The sequence below is a fragment of the Camelus ferus genome, chromosome 32 (genome assembly GCF_009834535.1).
Source record: "Camelus ferus isolate YT-003-E chromosome 32, BCGSAC_Cfer_1.0, whole genome shotgun sequence".
Classification (NCBI taxonomy): Eukaryota; Metazoa; Chordata; class Mammalia; order Artiodactyla; family Camelidae; genus Camelus; species Camelus ferus.
The window spans coordinates 20,959,597-20,972,512 of record NC_045727.1 but is presented as its reverse complement, the minus strand read 5'-3'; the positions used below and the strand labels follow the sequence as shown (position 1 = coordinate 20,972,512).

The window sequence follows — 12,916 nt, the reverse complement described above, 5'->3', positions numbered from 1 at the left end:
GGAGATGACGTGGTGTCCAAGGTGAGAATCCCGGAGGAGGCACAGCTGGCCAGGCAGCCCCCCACCAATGCCCACCTCACCCTTGAAGCCAGCTAGATCTTTCCTCAACCTCCCCCCGCTCCCTCGGAGAAGACCTGTGGGTGAACTGCCCTTAGGGGGAGCAGAGGCAGGGGACCAGCTCCCCTCAGGGCTGGGAGGTGGCAAGACAGATCCAGCGACAGCTCCTCCCGGTGCAGACACTTGCAGCCCTCAGGCCCTCAGCACCTTCCCCCAGTCTCCCGCCTGCCCTGCGAGGGGATCCCCCATCCGGTGGACATCCACCTCCACCTTACAGGCCAGGGGTTCTCAGTCCAACGGACCCACTGTCCCCATTTCATAACGCACATTCTGTAATGCCTCCTCTTCTGAAAAACATAGATAATACATAGCCAGACATACACTTAAAAAAAATCCATTTAGTTCTATAGCTATTTTTAAAAAAGAAAGGAAGGACGGAGGGTGGGAGGAGTGGGGAGGAAGGTGACTTGCACTTCTCTGCCTCAGCCATGACTTTATTTCCTGCTTCCCTGAGAAAATAGGAGAAAATGACATCTCATCTCCCCGCCCCTCAACCCTGAGTCACCTGCCTGCAGGCCCCCTGCCCCAGAAGCCCGCCTGGGAGGAGCTGTCCGAGGAGCTAGCCAGGCCCGGCCTCCCATGCTGGGGTCTGGCCCTCTCACCTGCCCCTCTCCTCCCCTCTCACCTTATTCCCATCTTGGAAACAGCGCCCTTTGCCAGCCCCACCTCCCTCTGCAGGGCCAACCCTCATTCATCCTCCTTTACAGCAATAGTTCTCAGTGGGGGGCGCGGGTGCCCCCAAGGGACATTTGGCAATACATTTGTGGTTGTCACAACTGGGAGGGGGGTGCTACCGCACCTGGTGGGTGGGGGCCAAGGACACTGCTCCTGCTCCGTGTTCCTCACTGCATGGCGCCCCACCACTGACAATTATCCAGCCTCAACACCAGCAGTGCTTTGCTGCAGTGCTCTGTGCTGGACACCTCTAATTCCATCCGACCCGCACCTAAACTGACTTTATTCAGGTCACCTCCACCCTGTGGAGCCAGTGGTCAGCCCCCAGTGCTCACTGTGTGTGACCCATCAAAGCACTTGGCAGGGCTGGTCCCCTGGAGTCCTAGGACAAGACACTGGCCTGCCTCTCCTGACAGAGTCCCAGCTCGGGACTCGGCTGACTTGTGTCTTCTCCATCTGCACTCACTCCCTGGTCTAGGCAAGATCGTAAGGCTGTGTGGGTGTCGGCATCTGCATGTGGGTAACTCCAATTTTGTCCTCCTAAAAGTCGTGTGCTGAAGCCCTAACCCCAATGTGACTGCATCTGGAGAAGGGCCTTAGGGAAATAATTAAGATTAAATGAGGTCACTGGAGGGCCCTAATCTGATAAGGCTGTGACCTTACTGAGGGAGAACACCTTGTACTCAGAGAAGAGGCTGTCCACAAGCCAGGAGAGAGTTCTTACCAGAAACCAGCCATGTCAGCACCTTCCTCTTGGTCTTCCAGCCCCCCAGAACTGTGAGAAAACAAGTTTCTGTTGTTTAAGCCGCTCCGTTTGTGGTACCTTGTTACAGCAGCTGGAGTGTGAGCTTCCAAATGTGAGTCTCCAACACAGACTCCCCCAAACGGCTTTCCAGCCATTCCCCACAATACACGGGGCACACTCTGCCTCAGGACCCTTGCACTTGCTGGGCCTGGGGCTCTCTCCCATAGGCTTCTGCAGGTCATATCTTCTCCTCTCCCTTTCAGTCTTCACTTCAAAGTCCCTCTCTTCCTGAGGCCTCCCCTGGGCACCTAGCAGAGAGGCCAGTGCCTCCCCCCAACACTTCAGCCTCCCTGTCTTCTTTTGCTCCCTAACACATGTCTGTACTCAGCAGTCTGTGTATTTTGCTTACTGTGGCTAGCAGAATCACAGCCCCTCAAAGGTGGTCACATCCCAGCCCCCAGAACATGGGAATATGTTAGGTTACATGGCAAAGAGAATTAAAGTCACTCATCAGCTGACTTTGAGCTGGACTATCTGGGTGGGCTGAGTGTCACCATAAGGGTCCTTAAAAGTGGAAGAGGTGGGCAAAGAATTGAGGGGGGAGATGCGACTTTGGGAGAACAGCACAGAGAGGAGAAATTCTGCTGGACTTGGAGACCAAGTGAGGACCACGCAGGACAAGGGTGCTTGAACACTGGGGAAAAGGCAAGAAAACAGATTCTCCTGGAGCCTTTGCTGGGACCCCTCCTTTTAGCCCTGGGAGACCCGTGTCAGACTCCTGACCTGCAGCAGGGCAGAAGAAAGCTTTCATCACATAACTCGAAGTGCACTGCATTCTCGGACCAAGGGGTCTGTACTTCTACAAATATTAGTATATTTGGACCACTACTTCTACAAATTCCATTACTGCTTGTGAACAGCACAATTACATTGCATTCCAGTGTTAAAAGCATTAACTTGTTATACACAAACTTCTAAAATATGCTACAATTATGGTAACCTTGCGTTGAGATTTCTTTTTTTTTTTTTTTAACATACTTGGAAGCTCACAAACCAGCTGTGGACTGAGTCCATCTCAGCCTCCAAGAGGTCCCATCCTGGCAAGTCAGTCCACACACAATTAGGACATTTAGGACCTCCCCTTGTGCCAGCCACTGCCACCTGTCCCCCACGGGACCAGCCCTCTGCGCACAGCTGCCCCTCCAGCCTTGCAGCCAAGTATCATTTCCAACCAGGGCAGGGAAACTAAGGGAGTAAGAAGGGGGCTGCTCTGGGCCGGCCAGGAGGCTGCAGGCGCGGCTACAGGAGTAGGAAGTGAGGATTCAACGCAGGCCTGGCACAGGGTAGATCTCATTATTTCTCTGGCGCACCGCCAGGACATGGGACAGCATTTTAAAGAACAATTGTACTTGGGCTCATTTACTTAAAACTAAAATGCCAACAGCTGAGGCTTCTGACCAGGGCCCCTCTGGGCAGGATCTGAGGGTCCCTGCTTCTCGATCAGGCCAGGCAAGCAGTGGGACTGCCCACCGAGATGGACCTGACCCAGGAAGAGAGGCAGGATGGGGTGTGCAGGGAGTGGCCTGGAGGCTGTCACCTGCTGCAACCTTCTTGGGGCCCAGGGGGCAGGGCTGTATCTGCACAGTGGGTTGTTTTATTTTTGTTTATGTTTTATCAGACTGAGAGCCTCTGAAAGCCTTGGAGAGAGTGCTGGGTCCAGACTTCAGCATCTCCCTCATCAGTTCTGACATCATCACTCGATGACCCCAGGGGAGGCCACCTTTCTAGACCAGGTGCTGAGCCCAGAGCCCTCGAGCACCCTGGCCCCACAGCAACCTGAAGTTGCTCTCTCTGCCATCCTGCCTGTGGTGTCTGCGTCTCTGCAGAACGCTCACGTCACATTACTTAACAGCTCTCTTTAAATTGATACACTTTTAAATGAAGTGAATTTGCTTCTTAAATAAGTGATGTATTGCTACCAAAGATAGAAGACCTGTATCATTTGTCCAAAAATGTTAGTCAGTGGGGCACAAAACAGCATGTGGCTATTAAAGTAGAGCTGAATACAGGGCCAGACAAAGATGCTCAGCCTGGGAAGGTCCGTTCCTGCCTTCAAGGGAGATTGGCAAGTTCAGAGCATGTGAGAGGCACATTGCTATTGAATCAAGCCTGTCTTGGTACAATAAGAAAGGGGGACAGAGGACTGATGGGGGACGTTCCTTGGGGTGGCGAACCACCTGGTGCCCGCAGCACCCTGCACCTTGGGCAGTGTGGGCTCAACCATCGTGCCAGGCGTGGAGACTCTCCCCTTCGCTCAGGCCAACTCCTCTAGCCCCCACTCCACTGAGGTTGGTACTTCCACCATCCCCACTTCACAGACAAGCAAACTGAGGCCAGGCAATATCTGCACGATTCTCATGCCACAGCTGCAGGAGGTGGGGGAGGGGCTACTGGTATTTACTGGGTGCCAGATACCTCAACATCCTGCAACACATGCACAAAGGCTTATCTGGCCCAGATGTCAACAATGCTAGAAGCCCTGACCAAAGGTCCCGGTTCAGTTCACAGGCCGAGTGGGCACAGAACCGTGACCGTCCAGCCCCTCGGATCGTGTGCTGTGACCCTCGTACAGATTTCACTTGGGTCCCACAAGTCTGAGTGAAACCACAGATGTGTTTAAAATCCCAGCCAGCTAGACAGAAGGCACAGACTCCCACGGTCACAGATGAAGTCCACAGGTTCCTGGCATAGAGAACGTTCACGGTGTCACCCCCTCCCTTAGAGCACAACCCCACGTTCTCCCCAGGGCGGAGGATGCCGAGGGCCCTGCCTGCCTCTCCGTCGTCCCGCACACCATGCTCCTCCCCCATTGCCCTCTCCACTCACGTGGGGGTGCCCCCCCACCTAAATCCTCTCGCCCCCTGGAGGCCCCTCCACTCACATCTCAGCTCAATCTCAGAGAGGAACTCCCTGAGCCCCTCTGAGTTAGTGCCCCCCCCACACAGGCATTTGTCCTCTCGTGGTCTGGAAGCCAGACGGCTAACTCGGTGTCATGGCTGCGCTCCCTCCAGGGGCTCGAGGGGAGGATCCTTCGGCCTCGTCCAGCCTCCAGAGTTGCTGGCATCCCTTGTGCCCTTGGCTTCCTGACGCATCTCTGCCTCTGCCTTCATGTGACCTTCCCTCTTCTGTGCCTGTGTTTCTCCTCGCCTTTTAAGGCCACCATTGACCTTATAAGTCATTGGATTTAGGGCCCACTTCACTCCACTACAACCTCATCTTAACTAAGTTCATCTGCAAAGACCCCATTTCCAAACAGGGTCACATACTGGGGTCCTGAGAGGACCTGAATTTGGGAGGATGCTATTCAAGCCACACCCCATCTAAAGTGGGGTCCCTGCCCCCCACCCACTTTCCGTCACTCTGCCTTTTCATGGCCTTTCTCTCTGCCTGGAGTCAACTTGCTGACACGACCGTCCATCACCTGCCTCCCTCCCTGGGACGTCAGCCCCGAGAGGCAGGGGCTGCACCTCCTTCACTCTTGTATCCTGACTTGGCATCAGGAACACGTGGGGAGTGGACAACACAGAGATAAAGGCGCCTCTGCGCTCGTTCCGGAGAGGGGGTCATCTGCTTGCAGAAGAGTTTCCCAGGATCCATCACACGGAGAATCGGCCTCGCCTCTCCCTCCCTGACACCCAGCTATCGTCCCTTCCCGGGTCCCTAAGCTTTCTGAGAGCAGAACGGAGAAGCTGACCATGCCGTTCCAAGACCTGGATCCCATTCAGGAATGTCTTCAGTGGGACATCAAATATGGAAATGTACAGAGACTTATTTTTGTCGAGTTTCCAGCCAACGAAGGATAAACTGTCCTTTCAGAAAATAGTCCAGAACCTTTGAAATATGCAGATTGCTGAGCTGAATTGTAAATGCAATCACTTAGCTGCAGCAGACTCCCAAGGCGGGGATCACCACCTGCATGAATTATTCCTAGAAGCCCAGGGCCCCCAGGATTTGCAGTCGTAAGTCTCCAGATGGAGCCAGCCCTGGTGAGGTCCACTCCTCCCAAGGGAATTACATGAGGGGTGTTTACCGCAGGGCGAAGCCTCCTTGCCTCTCGTCCCTCCAAACGCAGGCTCAAGTCGGCTCAGTGCTAACCTCTGTGTCCGGAAGTGGCCTCGACTGTTCTGACTCACTGGTGGTCGGATGGGGTCAGAGCCCAGAACAGCAGGCAGAGGAGCACAGACAAAGGCGAAGGGAAAAAAGCAAAACCAACCCGCTCTTAATCTTCTCAGAGTGAGTGAAATGTAATTGCAGGCGGCTCCAATGGAGGAGAACGGAAAAGGCGACTGGTGTCACACGCCCCAGCTGGCCGTGGCTGGGCTCTGGTTGGAAGTACCAACTATTTTTTCCACTCTCCGTAGTAAATCAACCACACTGGGGCAGCTGGGAGACTGATGGGGGGGGGGGAAGGCCAGCCAATCAATGACCTGGGGCAGGGGGGCGGGGGGGATGGCCAGCCAATTAAATGCTGCCATTTTGATGTGAGAACTGCCAGGACCCATGATTAAATCCCGAAGAAACTGTGGCTATTTTTCTGGCCACGGCACTTTAACTGTGGGCATCAGCAAAGCAGGACGTTGTAACTCACAAAGCAGATTCGAGGGGGATGGAGACGGAAGAACTCAGATGGAAAGGCCCTGAATCAGCAGGAAGCCACTTCTGGAATTAGAACTCACAACGAGTGGGGCATGCCTTCTGATGGGACACACATGCCCTAGGAGTGGAATACCTTAAGCATCCTCAGAATGGAACTGCTAATGCTTAGAAGGGGTTCGGAAAGCCCTCTTGAGAAACCAGCACCTTCTACGTGTGCACACAGGGTTCTCAGGGGTAGGCGGGTTGGGACAGGCGTATCACGGGAGGCGAGGACGGGTCCAGTGGGGCTACCAGGTCCTCCCGAGGCTCTCCCATCTCGGCCCCTCCTCCACGACGCTCTCCTGCAGGCTCCACCCACCCCTTCCACTCATCCTTTTGTCATTTGAACAGTACCAAAGGGACACCCACCCTGTGCCTGGACGCCAGAGGGGGGCGCCGCGCTGTCCTCGCATGGCTTGTGCACTTGTGGGAATTTGGAAACCCTAAGCAAGCACACAGGTAGGAAACCTGTGGACACCTCCCCAAATTCAGCTCCGTGGCTGTGACACCTGCCTGTTGCTACAGTGAGCGCTTCAGGGAAGACAACTGCACGTGGAGGAGATAGCTGCCCCCTCTGCCGCCCGAGGTCCAAGGCAAATGCTGGGTGAGCATCTGGCATTCGCTCTCCATCCTTCTCCTTCTCACCTCCTGATGTCCCCTGGTCCCAGTTCAAATAGGCTTTTATTGTTAAAACTCATGGTGCTCAGACTATTGGTATGATTTGGGCTTCCTGATCCAAAATCGGGGACTCCCTCCAATGGACGCAGCTTTGGGTACACACGCCTTTAGCAACCTGACAACCTCCTTCCCCTCTCTTCCTGCCCCTGCCTCCAAAAATCTCCCCACAGCACTATCCTCTCAGGCTGCTGCTCTGCTACAGACCTGGGCTTCCCAAAGCGTGGGGCCGGAATCCTGCAAGGACCAGCACGCCGGACAGGACTGGAAGGAGGAAACGGACACGGTGTTAAATAACGTTGACTCACACCGTGAGACTTACTCCCTTATATAATCTATCTCAGCCTCCTGATTTCCTCAAGGAGGAAGTCTTGGCTTCATGCTAATCCAGCCCCTGCACGTGCCTTTCACTTGAGAATTTCCCATTTAACAAAGAGAGGGCAGACCTCTGGCCAGAGCCTCTGGTGACAGGCACGTCACGCTGGAATTAAACAGCGTGGCTTTGTTTCCACTGCACTCATTTGCAGAGTCACCTCTTGCCTGGGGGTAAGGTGGTGACTTGCAACTGTCTTTTAAAATAAATTTCTTTTTACACAAAAGCAATCAGTTGTTTAGAGAAAGAGTCATTTGCTCACTCATTTTTTTTTTTTCAAGGTGGAAGAAGTCTTACTGGACTAGGGCACAGGCGCCGGGCTCTGGGCCAAGGTGGCCCAGGCCACGCTTCGTGTCCCCTAGGGCCCAGTGCCCACCAATATTTATGGAGCACTAACTGCATGCAAGGAGCCGCCCTAGACCCTTGGCACTGGAGCTGTGAACAAAACGGACAAAAATTCCCACCTTCAGGTGAATGACAGCACCGGTATTGTGTACAACATAAAAACAGCAAAGCAGTCCATTTGTGTGACTTTCTCTGAGAGAGCTCAGGGGCAGCAAGTACCTCTTCCCAGAGGAGGGGAGGCGGCCCGCACCCAGACACGTCTCAGGCCATCCTCTGAGAGACCGTAATTGGACTTCCTTTTATTTTAACTTAAAACTTTTGATAAGCGCAGAAAGGTGGATCATTTGGAACCAAGTAAGCTTTTAGCAGCTGCCACCACTAACCTTCTAAACAGCCTCAGGCAAGCCCTGCTGTCTCATTGGCCCTCAGCTTTTCCATCTGTACAATGGGCCCATGGCTTTGACCTCAGACTGTAGCGGGTGTCACAGGGATTTGGCCTGGGGTGGGTCAAGTTGGAGGGGATTAATGCATGTGGGTCTGGAATTCTAGAAATTACCTCCCTCAAAAGCAACCACAAACCCAAACTGAAACCTCAGCACCCCGTCCCAGCTCCAGCTCAGTCTGTGCTCCTCCAGGGCGATGAGAGAGCAGAAGGTCCTGAGCATGCAGTCAACCAGTTGGGGACTATCTTCGCCCTCCCCTCGCTGAGCTTAGAGGTTCTCCAGTTCCCTGTTCATAAGACTGACTGCGCCAGTCGCAGGCACAGAACCAGGGATGCTGTGCTTTATGTACGATGTAAGAGATTCAGAAGGATGATTTCTGTCTAGAAACATTTTTTCTCGCCCTCAGCACTGAGTTTAGAAGCAAATTCTCGTGCACATAAAGGACGTGACCTCACTGCACCTCCTTAAAGGATATTTCCCCCCAGGGGCCTGTGAATTTGAATCTACACACACTACTTAATAAATCTTTGCTGAGGTCAGCAAGACATCCCAAGTAAAGGTCACTGGACCAGCCGAGGAAAGGGTGTGGGAGAACTGGGAAGAAGGTCCTGCTTCTGTGTCCTGCTCCCTCAGGACAGCCTTTGCATCCCCCCAGCTCCTTCAAGTCAGGAGAAGTATTTCCAAGAAGCATTTCAGGCAAAGGAAAAATAAGCAATAAATCAACTTCATTTAGGCTTCTCCCTCTCCTTTCTAGATTCAGCTGAGTTAGTATTGAGTAGGAGCTCCCAGGAACCTATTTCATATCCCTTGGATCTAAAACACAGCAGGCAGTGATGCAAGGGCAGCGGCTTGCCTCCTCCAGGAAGCATTCTCTTTGCTGTTCTTCAATATCCTTTAACACAGGAACCTGGGCCAGTTTGAAAGGGCGAGCTCTGTTTTCAAACGACTTCTTGTGAACAAGTGTCGACCCCGCTGCTGTACTGTCCTGTCCCTCGGGACCAGCCCGGGATGAGGGTTAGATTGGGGCTCTCTGGTCATTTCCAGGGACAAATCCTGAATGACACCTGGGTAAGACACCTTGCTAGGTGCACAGCCTGAGAGAGGGACGTAAGACAGACTCGTCACAGCGGGGGGTGGAGGGGGAGACGGGCAGACAAAGACAGGAGCAGGGGGACAGATGGAGGAAGGGGTGAGTAAAAAAAGGAGAAAGAAGAAAATTGAGGAGGAGGAAGAGATTTGGAGGAAGGAGAAAAGATTTTTTTAAAAAAGAAGGGAGGAAAAGGAGTGGGAAGAGGGAAGGCAGGAGGGAGGGAGGGAGGAGAGAAGGGGGGAGTGAGGAGGGAGAAACCAGGAGGAGGGGGAGGGACAGGCTGGGGTGGGCCTGGGCATGACACTCCACTTTCCCGAAACGCTTCATTATCTCCTGTCAGTGTCGGGAAAGGTGGCTGAAGGTCCTGGCTTTTTCTGCCACCAAGAATCCTGGTTCCTTCTCACCTTGAAGCATGAAGCGAGGAGAACGGCTCGTGGGGCTGAGCTGGCCGTGGGGATGTTACACAACCCAACGTGCTGCCAATGTTTTTATATAATCTTCTGGTTCTCCCCATAAAACAGACCATAACACCCTGGCAAATACACTTCAATAAAGCCGTGTGCTATTACTGGGGCACACTGCCTTCCCGGAGATGAATCACCACGCGGACGGTCAAGTGGCAGTTGAACTAAAGTTTTCTCCCCTCGAGGCTTCACCTGAATGGGAGACATCGGAAGGACCACAGAGACTCTGGAAGGACCAAAGTACCTCCAAAGGAAAACCAGGAGTTCAGGGTGTGGAGGAAGTGCCTGGGAAGTCAGCAGATGCTCTGGTCTCCCAGAGCGGCAGGCAAGGCTGCAGGTGACTCCCGCAGCTGCGCGTCACCAGCCTCGGGTTCAGAATCACCGCTCAGAGGCCAGCTGGACCTCGGAAGGAACCCCAGAGACGACCCCCACATCGGGCCGGGGGATGTGCAGAACAAGCCCCACCCATGCAAGCTGGCTCCCCGACACCTCCTTCCAGAGACTGTTACTGACACTTCCTGGGGGCGCTGCTGTGGCTGCCAGTGCAGAAGCCAGAATAGCATGGGACAGAAGGGGAAGGCCACTAATGAGAAAACAGACTTCCCTCCTTCCTCCCTGAACCTCAGCCGAGTGAGCCAGGGGAGCAGCACCGACTTATTCTGCCCCACTGCAGCCCAGAGTGGGAAAGCACTCTTCCTCCCACAGCTGTGCATCGGCTCTGACCCTCCTTGACTCCGACCCTGACTCTCAGGGTGACCCGCACCTGCTGGGGGTGAAACAAGGAGCCCACTCCTGGGAGCTGGGCTTCCTGTAGAAGCTTCCAAGGACGCCAGGCTCCCAGGCACATGGTCCATCTAAGTAATTAACACTGCCAAGCCCCTGCTAGGCCCTTGACGCTATCTGTCTACGAGTCGGAGGCTCACGTCTCACGCCCACAACAACACTTTGTGTAGCGAGCCCTGAGCATCCCCAGGTCGGGAGGTTGAACAGGGCCAATGGATGGGGGACACTTTTCTCCACCAACATTTAAAGAACACCTCTGAAGGGCAGAACTACCGTTCCACCTGTCCCCACTTCTTCACCGAGGAGGTGGAGGGGGTCCAGGCTAAGCCATGATGCATGCAGCTCCTGGACACACACACACACACACACACAGCGCAGCAAGCCGCCTCACTCTTGGACCTGGGCACTGTCTGCTCTTAAAGCAGGTCTTACAACCTCTAGAAGTTTTCTCAAGTCCCCTCCCCCAGGGAACAAGATGGAGTCCCCTCATGTGTGCTGGTAGGTTGGGGTCCTCAGGTATCCACTGGGCAAGGGAATGAATGAGTGGTCACCCAGGCCAACGCCCTCTGCTGCCCGGAGCCCTCAAAAAGCCCTTCTCTTCCCTATGCGCCTTCTCCCCGATTTACTCCCGAAGCAATGGGAGTTCCATCCCAGCCCTGGCTGGCCTTCAGGCCCCTGGGGTCAGCGCAGGTTCCAGCGGCTGGGCCACAGCGCAGTGTCCCAAGCACCGGGACAGTTCTCCTCCCTCCACGGCTCTCTGCCCAGCGCCTTTGTCCCAAGCGGGGCGCTGGGCCGGCTCACCGTTCAGTTGGTTGTAGACTACCTCCTCCAGGTGGTCCAGGCGCTGCAGGATGGCTTCGCGCTCCGCCAGCGCGCCCGCCTTGGCGTGCCGGCTGCGCACCCGGCGGTCGGCGCTGCGCACAATCTGCACCAGCCCCTCTGAGCGGTCCTGCAGGCGGCAGTACACCGAAAAGAGGATGATGCCCACGAACACCAGGATGTTGACCGTCAGCAAAGTTTTGATCTTCCTGGCCACCGCCATGAACGCGGTTGGAAGCTGGGGGCTGCCTCACCCGCGGGGCATCCCCGTGGGCCCGGTGGCCACAAGAGCCTCCGCCTGGCCCGCTGCTTCGGGGACCATGAGCCAGCCCAGCTCGCCGCGGGCCAGAGACTGGGGCGGGAGCCTGCGAGCGAGGGGCTGCGAGCCGGGGGGCTGCAGGCAAGGGCTGCGGGCGGGGGCTGCGGGCCGGCCGCGCGCTCGGCCGCGGGGAGCTGTCCCTTCAGCACCACCCGCGCCCACTCAGCGCGCCCCTCCGCCTCCCGGGGTCCCCACGCGCAGGGGCTGCCCGGCGCCGCGGGCGCAGGGAGCACCCGGCATCCTCCGCAGAGGGGCGCAGCCCCGTCTCGGGAGCGGCGGGGCGGGCCTGGGGGCCCGGAGAAGCGAGGGCAGCGCGGGCCGGCAGGCGCTCGGCTGGCGTGCAGCTCCTGCCCGCCCCGTAGCCACGGCGCCGGTGCGAAGTGACGCGGCCGCCCAGCTCATCAGCATGCACGCGGGGCCCCGCGCCCGCCCCCGCAGGCCCACTCCTCCGGGACCGCCCCCTCCAGGGCCACCTCTACCCCGCTCCACCCCACCCCGCCGGGCGCAAGGTCCGGTGCGCGCTGCCAGCGCCCAAGCAGGGCGGAGTGGGGCGGGGCCTAGCGCTCTGGGGACCCAGAACAAGGGCAACCGGGCGGGCTCGGTGAGAGCAGAGCGCGCGGGCAGTCTCCACAGCCCCTCCCCAGACTCGAAATAAACCCCAAACTTGACCCGCGGAAGCGGGGTCTTGGGGAGTGCCTGGTCAAGGTGGCGTAGTCTGCGGGGGTGGGGGAGTCTGTGGGGAGGAGGGGGCACCGTAGGATCAAAGCCCCCTTGGTAGTCTGTCCCTTCTCCCTCCTTCCCTAGGCCAGACTGAATCAACTCCCGGCCTCCCTCCCCTCCCTCCTCTGGGGATGAGGGCTGGGAAGAGCTGAGTTCAAGGGCTGGTGGACCCAGCTTGAGATTCAGTGGTACCTAGGGGCACTTCAGGCCCAACAGCGAAACCCACCAGGAGAGGGCGTCGGGTTCTCCAGGTCGCGATCCTCAGACCTCAGGGGAGAGCAAATCTGGCTGACCTGGCCTCCACTCCCATCCCCAATCTAGCCCCAAGCCTGCATTTTGCAGACAGCCCGGGTCCAAGAGGAGAAATCTCCAGCGGCATTGGGGCCTGAGCACCCAGAAGGCAGGGGATTCTGTCTGTCCACTTCCCACTGAATCCTCAGTGCCTGAAACAATGCCTGAGGCTTAGCTGGTGCTCTGGAAATTTTGCTGAATGAATGAATGCAGGAACATTCATTAAAAGTGGGCGTGTGCTAGTCCCTCACTACACAGAGGCGGATAGAATAGAAACTGTATCCATACGTCGTTTGTGTGTGTCCGTGTGTGTGTGTCCGTGTCTGAATGTATCGGGGACTTCGGGGTCTTCTGACTCTTAG

The 12,916-nt window shown here is 56.1% G+C and overlaps 1 protein-coding gene across 1 annotated transcript in view; it reads right to left on the bottom strand.

The window, feature by feature from the left end:
• The window catches only part of GALNT9 (polypeptide N-acetylgalactosaminyltransferase 9), a 74,351-nt gene extending 62,520 nt beyond the window's left edge, over positions 1–11,831 (bottom strand). The window contains exon 1 of the mRNA XM_032471509.1: positions 11,207–11,831. Coding sequence (XP_032327400.1) covers positions 11,207–11,447 — 241 coding nt within the window. The 5' untranslated portion in view covers positions 11,448–11,831. The remainder of the gene's footprint in view (positions 1–11,206) is intronic.
• Between the last annotated feature and the right edge of the window lie 1,085 nt (positions 11,832–12,916).